Here is a 20,561-nt window from a genome sequence, read left to right on the forward strand (position 1 = left end):
TTTTCAATGATAGTGAGTGCTATGGTCACCATGGCACCCGAATTGTTTTGTTTAAATAAATGATTAGAAAATTTGCGTCACTTCCACGTTGTGTTTTTTCGGTTGATTTACGTGTTAAAAGATTTAATGTGACAATACGAGATACTAATTCAAAATGCTGTTCAAATTTTGGCAATTTTTCATAACATAAATTTTTTTCTGAAAAATTACTTTTTTTTTTTTTTCATTAAAATTTTATTTACTGTGTTTAATGTTTTGTTTGTCGGATATTCTTTGGCAAAGAATAACTTAAATAACACTTATATGCCGTTCACGATTATTTTAAACACGCAGGAGGCCGCGATATTTTTTTGTTAGATTGGCGTCAGGCCCTGTCATATGACGTTTCGTTTTTAAATATTCGCATTGTTGTCAATTCCGTCATTAATTTAGTTAATAAGAATTTACCCAGAACTGCCCTACAAATATGTATAGTATAATTCAGAATAAGTGGCATCGCGGTAGGCGTTGATTCTCTAAAGTGAGCTTTATGTTATGTCAAAAAATTTAGTAAACATGTGAAACCGTCATTACTTTATTCTGAGGTTATGCGTTACATAATTTTGACATGGTTTTCACCCACAGCAGAGATAACCCCCAGACAAATAATACACTTTTCATAAATGAAACAAGGAAATCCCAAATACTTATAACAAGAAAATAAACACAAAACGATTCCAATGATAATATCAAGGCCAAATTAAAAGCGAAGGTTACCAACAGCATCCAAACTAGGGTATTATTAGCACGGGTCTTGCTGCCAACGTAAATTTGAATTTCCAACGCCTACCGCGATGCCACTTATTCTGAATTATAATATATGTTTCATTTCAATTACAATTTTACGATTATTGTTCCTAATGCGTTCAATTATTTAAAAAATGTAACAACTTGGGAGCAGTGTTCGGTTGAATTATAACCTAAAATAGATTTATTAAGACAAATCACAATATTGCCAGCTAAAATGTCAGATTTTCATAGATAGTCCGAATTTGAAATAATTGTGAATGGTTTATATCAATACAACATGATATAATTTTTTTTTTCTAAGGCAATGAATTACTTAATTATATTAAATCAAATATTATTCATCCTGAGACTGAGGGTTTTATATTTGCAATACAAGATCGTGTTATAAATACAAGAAATTATAAAAAACACATATGCGGTTTACAATCGATCATTGATAAATGTAGGATTTGCGGAACTGAAAGGGGAAACCATTGACCACATCATTTCTTCTTGCACCGTTTTGGCTCAAAGCGAATATAAAAAACGTCATGATATATTCGCAAAAATTATACACATGAATTTTGGATTTTGTTTTTCACGGCTTGAAAATTTTATAATAAGCTGAACCACAATTAAAAATTGTTTAATTTTTTTTCAATTAGCTAGGGACCACATGATAACTTTTAATACATCATTAGATTCAGAAAAAAAAACTACCAGACTGAGCCTAAAAAACTACATGTGTCAATTAAAAAAAAAAGTTGACTATCGTTAGCCATTGAAAATAACGCCGAAAAAAAATTTATAGCTGCTTCGTAGCCCATGAAAAACCATATCTTTGGTTTGTTCATTGAAATCGGATAACAAATAAAAAAGTTATGGGTTATCAGTTACAGAGTGGAACAAAAGTATCAAATATTGGCTGTAACTTTTTAATTTGACAATTTATGAAAAAATGTTTAATATAAAAGTTGATTGGTGTATTATCCTGCATCATCTGGTCTTTCTAGTTTGTTCCTATCTTCTTTTGTTTCGCTGCTATGGCAACTAAGTTTGGTTTTTTAAATAGCACCCATACATTTTTTGTGTGATTTTCAAACAAGCGTATCTTTCTGTATTCATAAATACAGTTTTGCCATTATGGGAAAAAAAATAAATAAATAGCAACAAATGTCAAGTGTCAGTTTGAAAATTTTCAGGTGCAATCTTGAGGTGTTTTATTATTATTTTCTTGGAAAATATGAATTATAAAAAAAATTATAATTTAAAACGAATTATTATTATTTTTCCATTAAATTTTTGACTAATTGCAATTTTTATTACACTCGAATATAAAATACTAGTCAAATGACTGCTATCCTGCATGACTGGCAATGTTGTTATTTTATACTTAAATAAAAAAAGTTTTAAAAAGCAGATGAAAATTTCTAAGTTGACGTTTGGATGACATTTACCGCACTTTGTATTCCGATTCTTTTTCACGGGACTCTTAAAAATTTCATAATAAGCTGAACAACAAAAAATTTTTTAAATTTTTTTTCAGTTATCTATGGACCAAATGATAACTTTCAATACATCATTAGATGGAGAAAAAAAAACCTTACCAGACTGAGCCAAAAAAATTACATGTGCCCATTAAAAAAAAAAAGTTGGCTATCGCTAGCTATTGAAGATAACACCAAAAAAATATATTTTATGGCTGTTTTGTAGCGCATAAAAAACCATATGTTTGGTTTTTTTGTTCATTGAAATCGGGTAATAAATAAAAAAGTTATAGGTTGAGGCGTTTTTTATCAAACAGCCTGTATATACAACGTGTAACAGAAATAAGTACATTAATTTTAACCGGTAACAGAACTCGTCATGATGAACAATTTTTCTATGTACCACCTTTTCGAAATCGGCAATTTTTTTTAACATTTCCCCCTCCCCCCCATAAATTAACGAGCCGTTCAGCCACGTATAAGCCATTCACGATCTTTTTGGGACCGAGTTGGCTATGACCATCTAGTGATTTTGTTGGCAATTCCCTAAAGGAAATTGACACTTTTTGTGTTAGGTTAGGTTGTTTTCAGTTTAGGGTTATATTTTTTGAATAGGTACCTTGTTGCCGGATCTCTTAAATCTGGTCTGTTCTTCTTAAATTAAATGAAATCGTTTAATAGAATTTTTTATTGTAATAAAACTATTTTGGCAATTTTGACTGTTCCTTTGACGGAAATTTAAATTATTTTTACACATTTAATAAATCATTTCGTTCCTTACGAATATTAAAATAGTAAATCTGGCAATGCGGTGGCAAGAAAATGTCCAACAGACACTGACACAAAAAAAAAATTGCATCCGTTGCATTACTGAGTCAGTAAGTCCAACATGAAAAGAAAAAATCATAGCCAACTCGGTCCCAAAAAGATCGTGAATGCCTAATACGTATAATGCATTCATTTTTGTAATGACGAACTAACTGGAACTTTTTTTTTGTTAGATTTTTTTACAAAATAAATGAAAATTAGACAGCTGGCAATGATTTAAATTGTCATATAATTGTCACTGCCACAGCCATCTCTACTTACAAGCCGTGAAGTTAGAAATCTGGCAACGTCGCGTGTGGGTCTATTCCTTCATCAGTCCACGTTTGTTAGATAGTGTTTTTGTGAGTTTGAATCAAAAACAGTGAGATAAATTGGTGCTGAAGAAGTATTTAACAATTCTTGAGCAAAAAGAATCATCAAAAAGTACGAGTATTAACCACATTAGCAATTAAAAGTATAAAATCAGATAACCTTTATGTTGATTTTAGTGTTGTATGCGAATGTGGAACACCATGTGAAAAAATATACGTCCTTGCGGCATTAATTATGAGCAATATAGTCTTCAATAATTATAGTAAAAATAAAAAGAATGCTTGTCAACATGAAAAACGTAGTACAAAGAAAAAACTTACCACTTTGAATAATTAGCGAATATGTACAGTCGATGGACAAATAAAACTGGGGCAAAAATGACAATCACATAAGTCAAAATTTACAAATTTGCATCGTTTAATTACGGCTTTATTACAAATAGGTTAACTTTGGTATGACATATTATATAGACACTGACAAATATATTGACTATTCAATGGTCAGATTTACTTAGATTCAATTTTAAGTGTCCCAGTTTTATTTGTCCACCGACCGTACTAAGTATTAAAATCGTTGAAATCTTAATAATGTTTTTTGTTCGACACTGTCAGAATTTGAGAATTTTCTCTTGTGTGAACGGATTTTGATAAATGTCACAACTTGCCAAAACGAAACTTCAAGCTAATTTTACAGATTTTAAGCGAATTTTGAGCCTTTAAGAGGCTAGTCGAACAAAAAAACGTTGTATTCAACTCGTTTGTGTGTAAATTTGGCCTTTTTTGGGACTCGTGGCTCTTTAAAACGCGTTTCACTCGCGTTTTAAACTGGCCCATTCGTGCCAAAAAAGGTCCAATTTACACGCAAACTCGTTAAATAAACTACTATTTTTATACGTTTCCCTTTTATCCATCCTTTATTCATTACATTACTATATTAAATTTAAAAAAAATTTACCTACCAAAAAACGAATTAACTAGATAAGGCGCTTTGAGCGGCCTGGCGCGTAGACCCACTTGAAGGCGACTAAGCGGTGTTGCCAATTTTAACTTCACGGCTTGTAAGTAGAGATGGCTGTGTCACTGCCAAAATGAATGAATTTCCAAAACGGAGTGAAGCATCAATAAGCAAGCAGACAAACCAGCACATTTTAAAGGCTTTCAACAAAATAAAAGAAATTACTCATGGAGGTAATGGAAACGCAAGTACGAAAAGTACAAAATTGTAGAAGCTGCGGCGGATGTTTTTTCGGTAAATTCTAATCTAAAATAAAACTTTTCCTAAGTGCTGTACAGGCTTCAGTCCCAGAAGTATGTACAAAATTTTAGATGAAGGACAAGGACAAGGCTTATGGGAAACTTTAGCATCCATGACATATCCCCAATTAGGTATTGTTAATTTGGTTGAAGATTCCGATTCGGACTTAGAAAACAGCGACGATGACCAGGATGAGTAGCAAAATTCAAAATTATTTCATTGTTACGTTCAACTGCCTTTTCGTATTTGTTTAGTGCAACTTTGCTTTTTTTCAAAATACATAACTAAACAAATTTAAGACAAAAGTAACTAAATTTAAAGTCTATTTTTTCCTGGTAGGCGCGTGCGTGCGCATCTCCGAAAGGTAGAATCACATAGCTAAGATTTTTAGCAGGATGCAGGAATTGTTAGTATTTTTGGTTGCATATTATCTAGGGGGATCAGTATTTGTGGTTGCACATTAAAACTCATGTTCATGATTGAATTTTTGTATAATTTGTAAAATGTAAACAAAAAAGTTTATGAATAAACTCGTGGAAAAATTGATAGGTAACAAATATTATATGTACAACATTTTTTATTTTTATTTTATACATACAGGAGTTAAATTGGGTACAAAACAACTCGATACTTTTGGATTCAATCGTTAATTTAAACAAAAATAAAATAAAATAATCACCACCGCACTTTTCACAAAACAAAATTACAGTGACATCGACAAAAATTGACAGTTCACATGAAAGCGGCAAAAATTTCATAACATGGACGTGGCCTGCATCGACTACAATAATTTATAATAACCGTAGAGGGATATGGAGGGAGCACTGCCTTACTGCCTATGCTGGCAATGTAAAGGAAGCGGCACGTCGCGAGACCTGTGCGGAGACCTTTTATGACGCCTTTTAAAATGACCGCCAGTACTTCGTGAAATTTCGTGACGAGGGTCGTTGAGCATCAGATGCTTCATAGGCGTCGGTGTTCCGTCATTTTACTGGGATTTGGTTTTTTACACGTGAACCGGTTGGTGAATTGTCTTTGTATTTTTTCAGTTGTATAACTCTGATCTGTTTTTATTTAGAACTAAATATTTACGGTCGTCTTCCTACAATTCCTACAAAAATTGTCCCCAGAAAAAAGTTAAAGGGACGCCACTGGAAAGATGAAATATCTGCGTTAACTTCGGTTTCGCTCGGCTCATCCTGGAGACCTTTTATTAGATCTACAGAAAAGCGCGGTCGTATCCACTTTTTTGAAGAGTGCTCCCTCCATATTCCTCTACGATAATAAATAACCATGTATCTTCCAAGAGAAAAGGAAAAGGCTTAATTTTATACATATGAGTGCACTGTTTTTCGAATGAGATATTTTTGATGTTCATCCAATTGAATCAATCATACATTTCCTATCAGGTTTCTTCGGTGCCTGTAATTGCCCACACTTCTTTGCTTTCGCCAAGTATCGTTGAATGGTTCTAAATCCACAACCTTCAACACAAAGTAATTAAGCTGTGATAAAACAAAAAAAAAAAAAACACTGAGAAATCAATACCAGTATAATCTGCAGTTTTTTCCATTTGAGCCGTCTTGGTTAACTCGGCAAAATCCTTGGAGATCCCACGAAATACTTTAACGATTACTTTAACGTTAGCATAAATCCAACTTACGCCGTTTATTTGGTGATCGAAATTGAGACATCTTGTTGACATATAAAAACTTCTTAACCTCTAAGAATCACTAAGAACTGTTTTTTTAATAAATAAACGGACACAACACAAAACAAACACAAAACAGACACAAAACACGAAAGGAAAACTAAAACACGATGAAACAAAAATGGCAGCTTGGACCTGATTGACAGTACAGAACACTGTATGCTTGCAATATTGCACATTTCTCTAGTGTAAGTAGAAAAATAAAGTAACCAATAGGAAAGTCGCATTTCGTTGCAGGATTTTGTAAATGCGCACGCACGCGCCTACCAGGAAAAAGACTATAGTATAGTTTTCCCATTTATAATTTGGTTTTACTACCAGCCCTGTTGTAAGGGTGTTAAATACCCCGACAATAGGCAACTACCGCCATAAATCCTAGGACTGTAAAAGAAGGTCTGTTGTCTGACCAGGTTACAATATCTTCACTATCGCCAAAACCACAACCCCAGCCCCTAATAATTACAATTGCACTGCCATAAAACCAAATTATAAATGGGAAAACTATAACTTTAGTTCCTCATTACAAAAATGAAAGGATTATAAACCTTCTAAGCACAGCGACCAGGTAGCGTGGTCTCCAATGGCAGGTAGCGTGGTCTCCAATGGCAGGTAGCGAAATTCGTCAAAAATTTTAAACAATTTTAACTCATTAACAAGAACGTTTACAAAAAAATTTTATTAAGAAAAGTTGTTGTTCTTGATGAGTTTTATTACCAGTTAAAATTAATGTACTTATTTCTGTTACACGTTGTATAGCAAATCATAATTACATCAAAATAAATAAAATTCTTCTTAACGATATTAAACTACTTTAATTATTTTTGAATTTTCATTTCATAAATTGTTCAAATTGTCTTCCATAGTCTACAAGACACGTAAAACACGATCATAAAAATGTTGTCGAACATTTTGTAACTGTCTAACAATTATAAAACATTCTGGGCAAGAAATAAAGTAATAAATTAAAAGTACTTTTTTTTAATTAATTCCGTAATTATTTTATTCTGTAGTATAAAATAAACTTAAATTGATTTATAAAATACTAATCTAATATTCTGCAAAATTTCACTTAAAAATTCCTCATAAAAAGCTTATTAACATGATCCAAAGTTTTTGTCATGTAAATTCCTACGGCCAGCGTTAAAAAAAGGCGCTGTATATTTTAACTAACAGGTAGAACCAACCTAAATGATGAAGACTTGGGAACTGCAAAAACAATAACTTTTTTGACAAACTCTTTGATAATCTGGAGGGAAAGACAATTCGTCCACCTCTTACTTGTGAAGTTTACAAAAATCCGGGGCACACACAATTTTGGCAGGAAGCAGTCCTACACTTACACAATATGTACAATCGCGGCCATCCAAAAGTGAACGATAGCTTGCGAAAATTTACGTATTTTTCGTTAGATTAAATCAGGCTGTATTCATTGGCGTTCGTGCAGCAGGCGTTACTATTTTAATGATAAAAAGTTGTAATAATAAAAATGAGACTGAGAAATAATTAATACATTATTAAAGTGAAAGTAAACTTTAGTAAAGAAACCTTTCCAACACCTATTCGCATGGGCCTCTCAAGCCTGTTTTCTTGCCAACCCCTCTTTATATTGAAGATGCAAGTCTTACTGCAATGTAATTCTCTCGCCACAGCAGCCAATGACCGATTTTCTTCTGGCTTTGCAATAGCCCTAGCTGTCTGCATCGGACTGAGATGTGGCATTTAAAAAAAATAGTTTCAATAATTTTTTTATCGCTAGTGATGACATTTTAGGACGCCTATGATTTAAAGTAAAAATCAAACTATAAAAAAAAAAACGTTCACTTTTGGATGGCCGCGATAGTACACTTGCTTTCAAAACTTTCGCGTACACATTCAAAATCAAGTAACAACGATTTTGCAAAATTTAAGCAGTGTGAACGGGTAATTTTGAGATTAGGTTAAAGACGACATTGACAGCAATTTAAAAAAATTATGATCGGTCTTCTACTTACGGTCCCTTCTTGTTCCCACCTCTTCTTTCCTTATTACTTGTAGAACAGTGCTTTTATTTAGCCTATTATGACTTATGAGTAGCAACCCTTCTTATGGACCACTCATTTTCTAATTTGGAAACCATCAAAACTTTATCTTGCTCTGTCAGTCGAGGCATTTTGACTTTTCAAAAGTTTAAATGTCAGAGTTGATTAATTACAACCCTGATTTAATACAGCGATAAATTGGTGTACGCGAAAGTTTTGAAATCAAGTGTACCTACGTACTTTGGAAAAATTTTTGGATTAAAAAAACAGCACCTCCTTCCATAAAAAAAATTGAATTAAAACATTGGAAGGATTTTTGAATTTATACTAAAATTTACCAGAAAGTGGCAAGTGTGAGTTTGTAAAAAATGTTAATAAGATTCATAATATTTTCAAAATTATATTGAGTAACGTAACTTCGGCCTACAGGTGTCCCAAAAAAAAAGACGAGTCCATTGCTCCCTTATTTATCGGAGGATTTTAATTATCTTTACATGAAATTAAATGGTTGTTATAATTGTCCGTTTACTCTAAGGTTATATTGGGGCCGTAGAATTATTCCATTGTGTAAAAGTTGATTTGTCTACAATAGAAAACATTTTGTGATTGTAAACAGCAGGTAAACCCGGCTGGTTGTTTCGTTCAGAGTGGGACCGAGGCAAATTTGTCGAAATATGAATTGCAATTTATAAATTTTCGTTTTTGGAGATTATGTTGAAAAATAAGCTATGAAGGTCTAGTCACAAGGGGTGTTCTAATCCTATTAAGGAGACCAGTGAATTAATCAGGGTACCATATATGTACTTCGGTTCAGAAAATAATAAAACTAAAGATGCTCCCTTAAACCGGACCTTGTACATCCACCCAACAGCTTTTAAAATTTGATTTATTGCAGGGGCGCGTGGCTTCTGAAACCCACACAAAGGGGCAGCTTATTAGGAGGTAACTACTTTTACGGCCCCAATATAACCTTAGAGTAAACGGACAATTATAATAGGCTACAAAATATTTTTTTTCAAATGGGATTACATACTTTTTTTTAGTAAATCTGATTGAGATTTTAATTCTGAAAGCAACAATGTATCAAAAGTATAACTTCACATAAAAAAAAATAACACTAACTTGTGAAACAAATGACGAGCACCAAGCGAAAAGCTATCAAAATGCATTGCGTTATAGTTTTCCCATTTATAATTTGGTTTTACAGCAGTGCAATTGTAATTATTAGGGGCTGGGGTTGTGGTTTTGGCAATAGACGTGAAGATATTGTAGCCTAGTCAGACAACAGACAACCGACCTTCTTTTACAGTCCTAGGATTTATGGCGGTAGTTGCCTATTGTCGGGGTATTTAACTCCCTGATAACAGGGCTGGTAGTAAAACCAAATTATAAATGGGAAAACTATACAATGTAATAACCCAATTAAGGTAGCTGGAAAAACAAATGACAAATAATAATATGTGGGATTGCGCAGATATCAGGGAAAATGTGGTCTAAAACCTTTATACCGTTTTTGGATAAATTAAACCGTTTTCTGAAAATAAACTTGTTCCCTGCTGTTTTGGGACTGCTGAAATATTGCTTTGTGCAGGAAAAAATCTTATATGTTTTGACTTAAAAATGATTGCTTGGTAACGATTCGAAATTTACTACTGTCAAAGTTTACATTTTAATTTTATCTATCTTTTATCAGTCGCCCGCGAAGAGTACAATCGTTTATAATGCCCGAATATTCTATCGAGGAGTGTGCAGATATGTTTTTTGTGTATGGGGAATATAGCGGAAAGGCTGCTGCCGCCCGAAGGTATGCTCATAGACAACACAGTAAACCTATAGAACGCAAACTCCTATGCATTTTCCCCATTTTTTTGGAAACGCACCCACCACAAGCCGTCAGGGGACGCTGCCGTTTTATAAAAATAAAAATCGTGGAAACTTATGCCAAAATTTAAAAAATTATATTTTGACATATCAAGTCATAAGTAATAAATTTACTATTGTGCGACTTTGCACCCTGCAAAGGAATTATAAACCATGTGCAACTCGCCATAGATTTCCAAATCCAATTAAATATCCTGGGCGTTTTATGGAATGGATTAAAAAGACGGGTAACAAGCAGTTATCAACTTTGGAGCCTATGAAAGTGTAGGTATAAGTAACAGCTACACTGTGTGTGGACTTCATTTTACCAGCAAAGACTTCGGCACGAACGAATATGGCCGTAGATACCCTCGATACAACTTCCCTGCTTTTCCAGTCCAGACTTACTTCCAGTAATACTCGTAGTAAAAAAATATTGATAATTATATTTTAACTGAAAACTATTTTTTATAGAATTTTCATCCGATCTACTGATCTACGATATTTCTACTGAAGACGCTATAAGTTAATTGTGTAAATCCTGTTTTATGTAGTAATGAAGATATAAATTCTTGTGAAAGTTTAAAAAAAAAATAAGAAAAGCTGAGCATATTCAAAATTATAAAAAGGCAGAATGTCGATCCAAAATTCGGGTTGCAATGTACCGAAAACATATAAAACTTCATGCAAAATTCGATGTCAAAATAAAGAGCAATGCAAGGATGCGATAAATTTCTATTTGCCGCAATTGAGGAAAAGAAATACCAAACCAAAATTTATAAAAATGCAATGGAAATGTATCGAAAAAGATTGAAAATAAAAAACAGAATGTGTCGTAAAGACGCAGGATAGAAGTGAAACTTTTGTATTACAGGGAAACATTGTAATTATTCATCAATCACTTTTAAATAGTAAGTTCGTGCGTAAATTGGGTCTTTTTTGGCACGAGTGAAACGAGCGTTTTAAAGGCCCACGAGTGCCAAAAAAGGCCCAAATTACACACGAACGAGTTGAATACAACGTTTTTTTTGTTCGACGAGCCCCTTAAAGGCCCCAAATCGCTTAAAATCTTTAAAATTAGCTTAACCTTTCGTTTTGACAAGTTGTGACATTTATCAAAATCCGTTCACACAGGAGAAAATTCTCAAATTCTGACAGTGTCGAACAAAAAAATAAATTATAAACAACGATAACACTAAACAATATCGAAATGCGTAATTCAATGTTCATTTTTAAGCCTCCAAATTAAAGAGAGGACATTATCGATGAATGCCGTGAGTGTGACAAAGACAGAAGTATACACAATTTATTTAAGTGAGATGGAAAAATTGGCGCAACCGTTGGGCGAGACACTGCTCCCACTCGACCCGATAGTGTTTAGCCCCACCACTTTTCGTCACACAAAAAGGTTGCCGATCAGAATTTCAAGACCATCCCATAAAAAGTTTCACTTCAAAAACTCCAAAATACATGTTGTCTTTTAGTTTTATAAATAAATTATTTTAAATTAAAATAAATAAAAAAGCCAGGATATCCAGCGTCGGGGCACAAAAAACTATGGGAGTTTGCGTTCTATAGGTTTACTGTGTTGTCTATGGGTATGCTAATGCTTGTATTAGGGCAAACGGAGGATATTTTGAACATTTATTATGATTTTTTTCAATACAAATAAATAAAGTTACACAAAAGTTAACGAATCTTACTAGTTATTAGTAGCATTAACTGGTTAGTGCTCGATTTCAAATCCCTTTAGAGGTTGATCGAGATGTGGTTTCACTTACTTCAAGGTGGCGGTGAATCTAGATAAATATTTCGAATGAATTATTGATTTTAACCTTAAAAAAATGCAATCCTGGTAGTTTTTGATGAGATATTATCCAAGCGAAGTATTCAAAACCAAAACTGTCATTGTGACAGTAGGTCCTCCATAAAATCTAACATTGGCATTGGCATTGGCATTGTTGTCTTTTAGTTGCTAAGCAATTAACTTTCATTTCAGAGCTTTTTTCGTATCCCACCTCCACCCGGCGGCACGGCAATTTTGCCGGAGTACATACACTATTACGGATAATACTATCAAGTAATAGTGCAGTGCTTATCAACATAATTACCGGCGTCTCGCCTCCACATTTTGACTTTTTTGTGTTTTATGTTCTGTGTCAATGTTAAGGAATTTCCTCACGATGTGACATGAGTATAATAATATACCTTTTTGAATTTCAACCACCAATGTGTTCTCTAAGTCCAAAATTTTTGAATTTTTAAAAAGAGATTGCGGTACTATTCCTGTTGCTGAAATTATAAATGGTAAAATCGAAATTTTTTCTAAACACCAAAGATTTCTCATAGCAACGGATAGTTCTAAATATTTATTAATTTTTGTATTATATGTCTGTGTTATATTGTGTCAATTTGGAACAGCTATATCTAAAAGATATGCTTGCTTTTGTTGTTTATTTAAAATAATAATGTCTGGTCTGTTATGCTGAATGTGAATGTCAGTTAAAACTGTGCGATCAAAATATAATTTGTAATTGTCATTTTCTAAACAACTTTCTGGTTTATAAATGTAATGTGGTTGTGTATCCTTTAACTATTTATTTAATTATTACAATAATAAAATGGTGCAAAACTCCCAAACAGTGGGGCACCATTTTAAATTTTTATCTTTGAGAAAACCATTCATGTTGGGAAAAAATGGTATTAAGGTTTTCGATCATATTCTCCCTCAGAAACCCTGACATTCTTGGGAGACCATTCCCTAACACCCTGTATATGATTATACAGGGTGTTTTCGAAGTTGAGGCGTTCCTTTTAGCATGTGATAGTATGCGTTGTTCTCAATAACATACTGTATAGCGATACAGTTGGCCATGATACAAACACCATCAATACGTTTTAAAATCGCTTAAATACACTAGTCTACAAATTTTTACTTTAAAAAAGTATTCTTCGCGTAAAGTACTTTTTTTTATTAATCTTCATATGCTGAATACAAAATTTATAATATATACAGAGTGATCAACAAGAATCCAAATCAGAGCAAGCGTTGCAAATTATAGGTCACGTCGTAGCAAAATCATATGCACATAAGCGGTCAAAACATGGGCGTAGACAATTTATGGTCTCAAACGCTACTTAATAAAAAATGATACTTAATGAATTTTAGACGTTGGAATTATAATTGTGCATTTTATTATTATTATAAGATAAGGGAAACAATTTATAAGATTAACAAGAGCAACATTTTACATTTGTAAGAGTAAGTAAATTATCATCTTTATTGCCAAACGCGACGCTACTGGTACGGAGATGCTTCGTTGAAATGTCACATTTCAAAATTCAAGGTTGTTGTTGTTGTTGACAATTTAAGTGATTTAACCTAGAAAACAAATCTTCGATTTCGGCAAAGTTTACAGACGTTTATTGAAGTTGTAAGCAATAATTATCCCAGAATAAGTTGTAAAATGGGTTTTACCATTAAAGAGAAGGCATTTTTATTAGATTATTTTCGAAAGAGGGTGAAACAAGAAAATGAAGACTGGCCTTACTTTGTACCCCCTTACACCGAAGAATTTTAAGCCAGATGTCCGAACCTGATGGTATTGGTTATCAACAAGTTTATCAATGTCTTAAAATTATAGTGCCTAATTTTAGCAAATCATAACCCATCATTAAGAAGAAGTCAGGTCAGTCCTTAGTTCGAATTTTAGAAATGGTGCAAAATGTTCAACAAATTATCAAGGAACATCCCTCAACTTCCATAAGGCGTTTAAGACAACAAGTTAAATTGTGTTATGGCACTTATCAGAATTTTTTTAAGAAGGATATTAATTTGTTTCCCTTTGTGTGTTGCAAGAAATAAAACCCACACATTACCCTAAACAAATTGACAGCTTCATAAGGGTTTTTGAAATTATGAGAGGCGAGTTTGATTCTGTCTAGACCACAATGGAGAACATTTTGAGCAGTTTTTGTGAAAACTTATTTTTTGACCTTGGAGTAATTAAATATTTTAAACACTGCTAGAAAAGATACGAGTAAGTTCTCAATTACCCAAAAATTAGTGAATAATAATTTTACACTTTTCTTGCCGAAAACAACAAAACAAAGAATTGTGAAAAATAATTATTTTTAAAATTTTGTAACTCAAGATTGTGCCTTATGAAGGAATTTTGTGTAACTGTGTGTTTTTTCCTTAATCAATAATAAATAATAATTAATTATAACTTGCTTTCAAGTCTATTATTCATGAATTACAAAAAATTTATAAAGGCAATTAATGATAGATTTTTGAGAGGTAGGTAACCAACAAAACGAGTGTCCACAGCAAGTAAATAAAAGCGGCTGATCCATGATAGAAATACGTTTCGATAAAACAAAAGATGAGGTAGCACTCTTGATTTGGTTTCTTGTTGATCACTCTGTACTTAAAATTAGTTTCCGTTTTCTAGAAAAAAAAATTACAAGATTTTTGCAAAAATTAACAGAAATCATACTGCTTCTGTAACATCTTAACAAACAGTCCAGCAATAATACTCGTCTACAGTGGAAAAATATTCGGAATAATTTTAACTAATTTTTGCTTGTGAACCCATGCTGAATACGAGTTGATAAGTAAATGTAATTTATTAGTTTAAGTTTTCACGATACCTGATATTATCTTCCAAATTTAAGGATCCTAACCTTCTTGAACTTGATAATATTGATATTTACTTAGTTAGTTGGCATCAAATGTTGAAAATATTGTGTTTTAGTGCTCTGTTCTGTATTACTAAGTGATAAGACTGTTAAAAGAGACATTTTGCTATAAAATATAATTATTTTTTAAACTTTTAACACTTTTATCACTTAGTAATACAGAACAGAGCACTAAAACACAATATTTTCAAAATTTGATGCCAACTAACTCGTAAATATCAATACTGATATAAAGTAACGCTTAAGGTATAAGATTATATGGCAGCACTAAAATTATCCCAATAATGGAAACCAATATTGGCGTTAAGATGGTTGTCTCGGCTCGTGCAGCTGCATCCCTTTTCCTTCGTTCAGGGCAGGGCTTAAAAATTTGTGAATGAACTTGTTTTTGATGTTTATTGTAAATTTTGTTATTGTAACGAAATTCCCTTTAGTATTTTGTGTCTTGAAAACAGTAAAGATGATTTGTAATAGTATTGTATATTTAATAAATAAATATAATTTCGTCGGTACGCATTTGTTTTGAGGCCGGCTCTGGAATTCACAACAGAGAATTGCTTCAAGCATGATTTATGGTTGGGCTGACCGCCTACTGCAATTGTCACAAAAGGAACGTTTATCTCCGGCCAAATACTTTTAAAGGGCCATATAATCTTATACCTTAAGCGTTACTTTAATAATAGCTCAAGCAGGTTTGGATCGTTAAATTTGGAAGATATCATTGATATCAGGTATCGTGAAAACTTAAACTAATAAATGACTTTTATTTATCAACTCGTATTCAGCATGGGTAGACAAGCAAAAATTAGTTAAAATTATTCAGAATATTTTTTCACTGTAGACCAGTGATATGATTATGGGAAATTCGGCAACATGTTACGTTCATTTTGATAGGTTCGCATGTCAGGCACTTTAGTGACAACGTTAAAAAATGAAATCATAGCCTCTCCTTATGCCAAAACATCGTGAATGGACTTATGAAGGGTTATTCACGAGTAATAATGGGCCTTACAAACATTGAAACGCAACCAGTTATACATTTTCATCGCCTTCGTGGATCTTTTATATTTATTAAAAAATAAATAAATCATAATAATAAACATTAGTTGGTTTGATTGTTTTTTTTAATTTGATATGGATTGAAATCTAAATTAATGTAAATTGTGTAGATTATTTTTATTTAAGCACAAATACGTTTTAGGTTTGATAGATGTCACGTAATGACAACTGGAAATTGTCTTAATATAAGCGGGACGTTTTTAGGCCCATTATTACTCGTGAATACCCCTGTGTGTATCGGGTGTTTTTTTAAATTTCACCTCGTCGGTGTTGAAGAGTCGATTGTGAACGCACTATAAACGTTAAATACTCGTAACATATTTTGATGAGGTTTGCATTAATAGTTGAATTTCGTTGTTCTAAATTTGTGACAGTGGTAACCAATTTTTTGTAGGCTTGATAGTTACTACAATTACTTTTATATGCTTTAATTCGGTGTAATTTTTATAGATATAAAACATTCTTCTGACTTCATATTTACACATGATTTAATTTTTTGAGATTTTTCATGCCTAACACATTTAATTGTATTGCAACCCTAATTAGATTTTATGGCAAACACAACTTACACCATAGTTTATTATAAAGTTTGTTATAATAACGTAAATTTCAGACGGTTTCGTTGTCATCGATGTTATTGATGTTAATTATACCTAATATCACAGTTAAAATATATAGTTTTGGTTTATTAATTAATTATTATTACTTTACATGCTAAAAAAATTAAAAAAAGAATCGACATATGTAACAGAGACCTGAGTGCGTATATTTAAAACAATTAAAACTGCCACCTGCAAACTCAATACTTTTGTATCTGCACATTCTTGAAATTGGAGAACTAAACTCTGTCCACTCATGGATTGCTTGACATAAATGTTTCTAAAAATGTTCACTTACGCTACAACAAATAGATCCGGCGCGAAATAAAAAAAAAATGGAAAGAGCAGGTTTACACGTGATGTTTTATTATTATTCTGCATGTTTGCACTTAGGAAAGACGAAAGAAAACTTCAGTACAGTAGGAGGAATATATTAAGTTTTATTAATACAGGGTATTTCACGAGTAATAATGTGCCCGACGAAAAAAAAATGCAATCCACAATACATTTTCAAATTTCCGAAAAAGCTGGCTATTGAAATTAAAATATCCAGCTTTTTTCGGAAATGGCTAAACAAACAAGCAAGAGATTATTTAATATGTGCTCCTATTTAACGCATGAACAAAAATTACCTCTGTATCATTTTCGATGTTTGTAATGTCACTTAAAGTGTTCATAATGCTAGATTCTTGAGGCAAGCGCTGACTTCACAAATTTAAAAAAATCAACAAAAAATCACAACGGAACAGATCAAAACAGCAACACGATCAAAACGAATAACTTTTAAAACCAGTAAATCGCAAAACAAAGCTCTAAAGATGAAATATCGCAGATGTAAATGCTTAAACCACTTGACAGAACTGACAATTTCAAATTTGAAATGTCATATAATTTATTTTTCGCGTGGGTTTTATAACAACCTATGAGAATCAGTGGCGCGAATGCTTCAAGATATTACCAACACAATCTATGATACTTTCTTAATATTTTAATGTTACGGTTTGGGGATTTTGTTATCTAAGGATATTTAAAAAAATGCATTCTATCAGTGGACGTAGTCTATATGTACTATTGCGAGCATGGAATTTCGGGCAGCAATTTACATGTCATAAATGTCATAATAATTAATTTTGAAGGAACTTCAAAATAAACTGTCACAATTATGCACAATTATTTTACATTTTAGTTATTGATTTCCAAAGTTTAATAAAAAAGACGGTTTAGTTTTCAGAAAATCACATCTAAGCATCTAAAGTCTATTTCACATTTTATATCAGTCAAATTTCAAGTCTGCCCGAAATTCCGTGCTCCCAATAGTACAGGGTGAGCAACAATAACTGTTTCAGTTGGCAATAAAAAATTTTACATGAAATTTTCAAGACTGTGAATTGTACCCATTTCGGTTTGTTTTATTGACACTATTGACAGCTGGTATACATTTCATATTTAGACGTCTTGGTTTTTGTATTATTTTATTAATAAAATGGTTTTCTCGTTGGAACTTAAAAGTCACCAGAATTTATTGCCAACTCAATCAGTAATTGTTGTTCACACGGTACTATTCCGGACACGGAATCTTGGCCACAACTGACATTTAACTGACAAATATGTGTGAACTGGTGTTTATTAAATATAACCCAACTTTTGACTCGATAATGCCATTTCCATGCCTTTTTGATGTCACAAGAAAAACTTCAAAGTGATTTTTAATAATTGTCATTTATTAATGACACTAATGGTTGGTTTACAATGTTTACATCATTTTTTTAGAAATGTGTCCGAAACCTATACAGGCTGTTTGATAAAAAACGCCTCAACCCATAACTTTTTTATTTATTACCCGATTTCAATGAACGAAAAAATCAAAGATATGGTTTTGCAAGCGCTACAAAACAGCCACAAAATATATTTTTTTTGGCGTTATCTTCAATAGCTAACGATAGTCAACTTTTTTTTTAAATGGACACATGTAGTTTTTTAAGCTTGGTCTGGTAAGGTATTTTTTTCTGAATCTAATGATGTATTGAAAGTTATCATTTGGTTCATAGATAACTGAAAAAAAAATTTAAAAAAAATTGTGGTTCAGCTTATTATAAAATTTTTAAGAGTGCCGTGAAAAACAATCGGAATACCAAGTACGATAAATGTCATCTAAACGTCAACTTAGAACTTTTCATCTGCTTTTTTAAACTTTTTTTATTTAAGTATAAAATAACAACATTGTCAGTCATGCAGAATAGCAGTCATTTGACTATTATTTTATGCTCGAGTGTAATAAAAATCGTAATTAGTCAAAAACAAAAATTTAATAGAAAAAATAATAATATTTATTATTATTATTCATGTTTTCCAAGAAAATAATAATAAAACTTTTCAAGATTGGACCTGAAATTTTTCAAACTCACACTTGACATTTGTTGCTGTTAGTATTCCAATTGTTTTTCACGGCACACTCGAAAATTTCATAATAAGCTGAACCACAATTAAAAATTGTTTTATTTTTTTTCAGTCAGCTATGGACCAAACGATAACTTTTAATACATCATTAGATTAAAAAAAAAATACTTTACCAGACTATGCCTAAAAAACTACATTTGTCCATTTAAAAAAAAAAAGTTGACTATCGTTAGCTACTGAAAATAACGCCAAAAAAATTTTTTATGGCTGCTTCGTAGCGCATGAAAAACCATATCCTTGGTTTTTTTGTTCATTGAAATCGGATAATAACTAAAAAAGTTACGGGTTGAGGCGTTTTTTATCAAACAGCCTGTATACTTGTATGTACTTTAAGTAGAGTCCCTCATAATGTAAGGTGGAACATGTATGTAAAACATACATAAAACACAGATATTTGAAAAAAAAATTGTACACATAATAAAGACCTAAAAGTATCTTCGAATGAAAAAAGGCCCATACACAATGGCGTTAACGTTACGTCGATGTTAAAACGTTAATGTTAACATTAGATCTAGAAATTCAAGATTACATGTATTTCATTGTGGACTGTTCACAATGACGTTATGATGAAAATTAATGTTGCATGATATTGTTAAGGTTAACGTTAATTCTAGAAATGTTCTGGATTCTTAACGTTACATTCTAACATTAGCCAACGGAAATAATTTATAAAAAGTAGTGAAATACATGTAATAAGATCTAACGTTAACATTAACGTTTTAACATCGACGTAACGTTAACGCCATTGTGAAAGGGCTGTAACATTGATACACTCAAACAAATTACATTTATTTTATTCACCTTCAAGTAACTTTATTTGAACGGTAATTACCATGGATCTACCAATAGCAGATTCTAAATCATAGCAACTACTGGCCAGATAAATTTACTTGAAAGTGAATAAACCAGGCCTTAGTAATATAATTACCTCAACAGAGATAATTATCCATTATTATCATTCGAGTGCATTTTATTTTCATCTAATATGTATTTTTCATATTTGTTTTGGGACTAGAATATTGGAGAAACGATTGAGGTATGTATAACATATTTGTTACTAACTAAAATTAAAATATTATTCATGATGGACAGGCACGATCTTTTGTCGGATGAAGAAGCTCAAGAAGTAACAAGACTGTTAAATTCAAAAGACACTACAATAAATACGTGGGTGGCGGATTCATCTTCTTACTTAATACTTGATTCGACAACAGTTAGTTTGGGTAATTCATCTGGTCCAGTGTCTTTAAATGATAGTTTAGGACCTCCTTCTTTACAAGAAGAATGTGTAACAGAGCCACTAGATCAATACAATGAAAATATAATTACTCAAAATGAACACATTCACGATGAAATATTATCATCACAGTGTTATGATTCTACCTCAAGTACTGCTACATCAGTACCAGACGAATTGGAAGGACATTCTAAATCTGATGTTACTTGTCAGATTGCAGACGCAAGTGGTAAAACTTGGATAAGATTTACTCAAGGCGAGTATTAATTG

General features: G+C 32.1%; 1 protein-coding gene and 1 long non-coding RNA gene across 9 annotated transcripts in view; both read left to right on the plus strand.

Moving 5' to 3' along the window:
- Spn (Spinophilin) overlaps nucleotides 1–20,561 on the plus strand; it is a 166,421-nt gene that overhangs the window by 76,367 nt on the left and 69,493 nt on the right. For all 8 annotated transcript variants that reach the window (XM_069036634.1, XM_069036635.1, XM_069036639.1 and 5 more), the window contains exons 5-6: nucleotides 20,070–20,090; nucleotides 20,147–20,520. In XM_069036634.1, coding sequence (XP_068892735.1) covers nucleotides 20,070–20,090; nucleotides 20,147–20,520 — 395 coding nt within the window. The remainder of the gene's footprint in view (nucleotides 1–20,069; nucleotides 20,091–20,146; nucleotides 20,521–20,561) is intronic.
- On the plus strand, nucleotides 6,509–14,467 carry LOC138122382 (uncharacterized). Its single transcript, XR_011156471.1, has 2 exons — nucleotides 6,509–13,840; nucleotides 13,896–14,467. It is a non-coding gene; the product is annotated as an uncharacterized lncRNA (long non-coding RNA).

This window comes from Tenebrio molitor, chromosome 1 (genome assembly GCF_963966145.1).
Source record: "Tenebrio molitor chromosome 1, icTenMoli1.1, whole genome shotgun sequence".
NCBI lineage: Eukaryota > Metazoa > Arthropoda > Insecta > Coleoptera > Tenebrionidae > Tenebrio > Tenebrio molitor.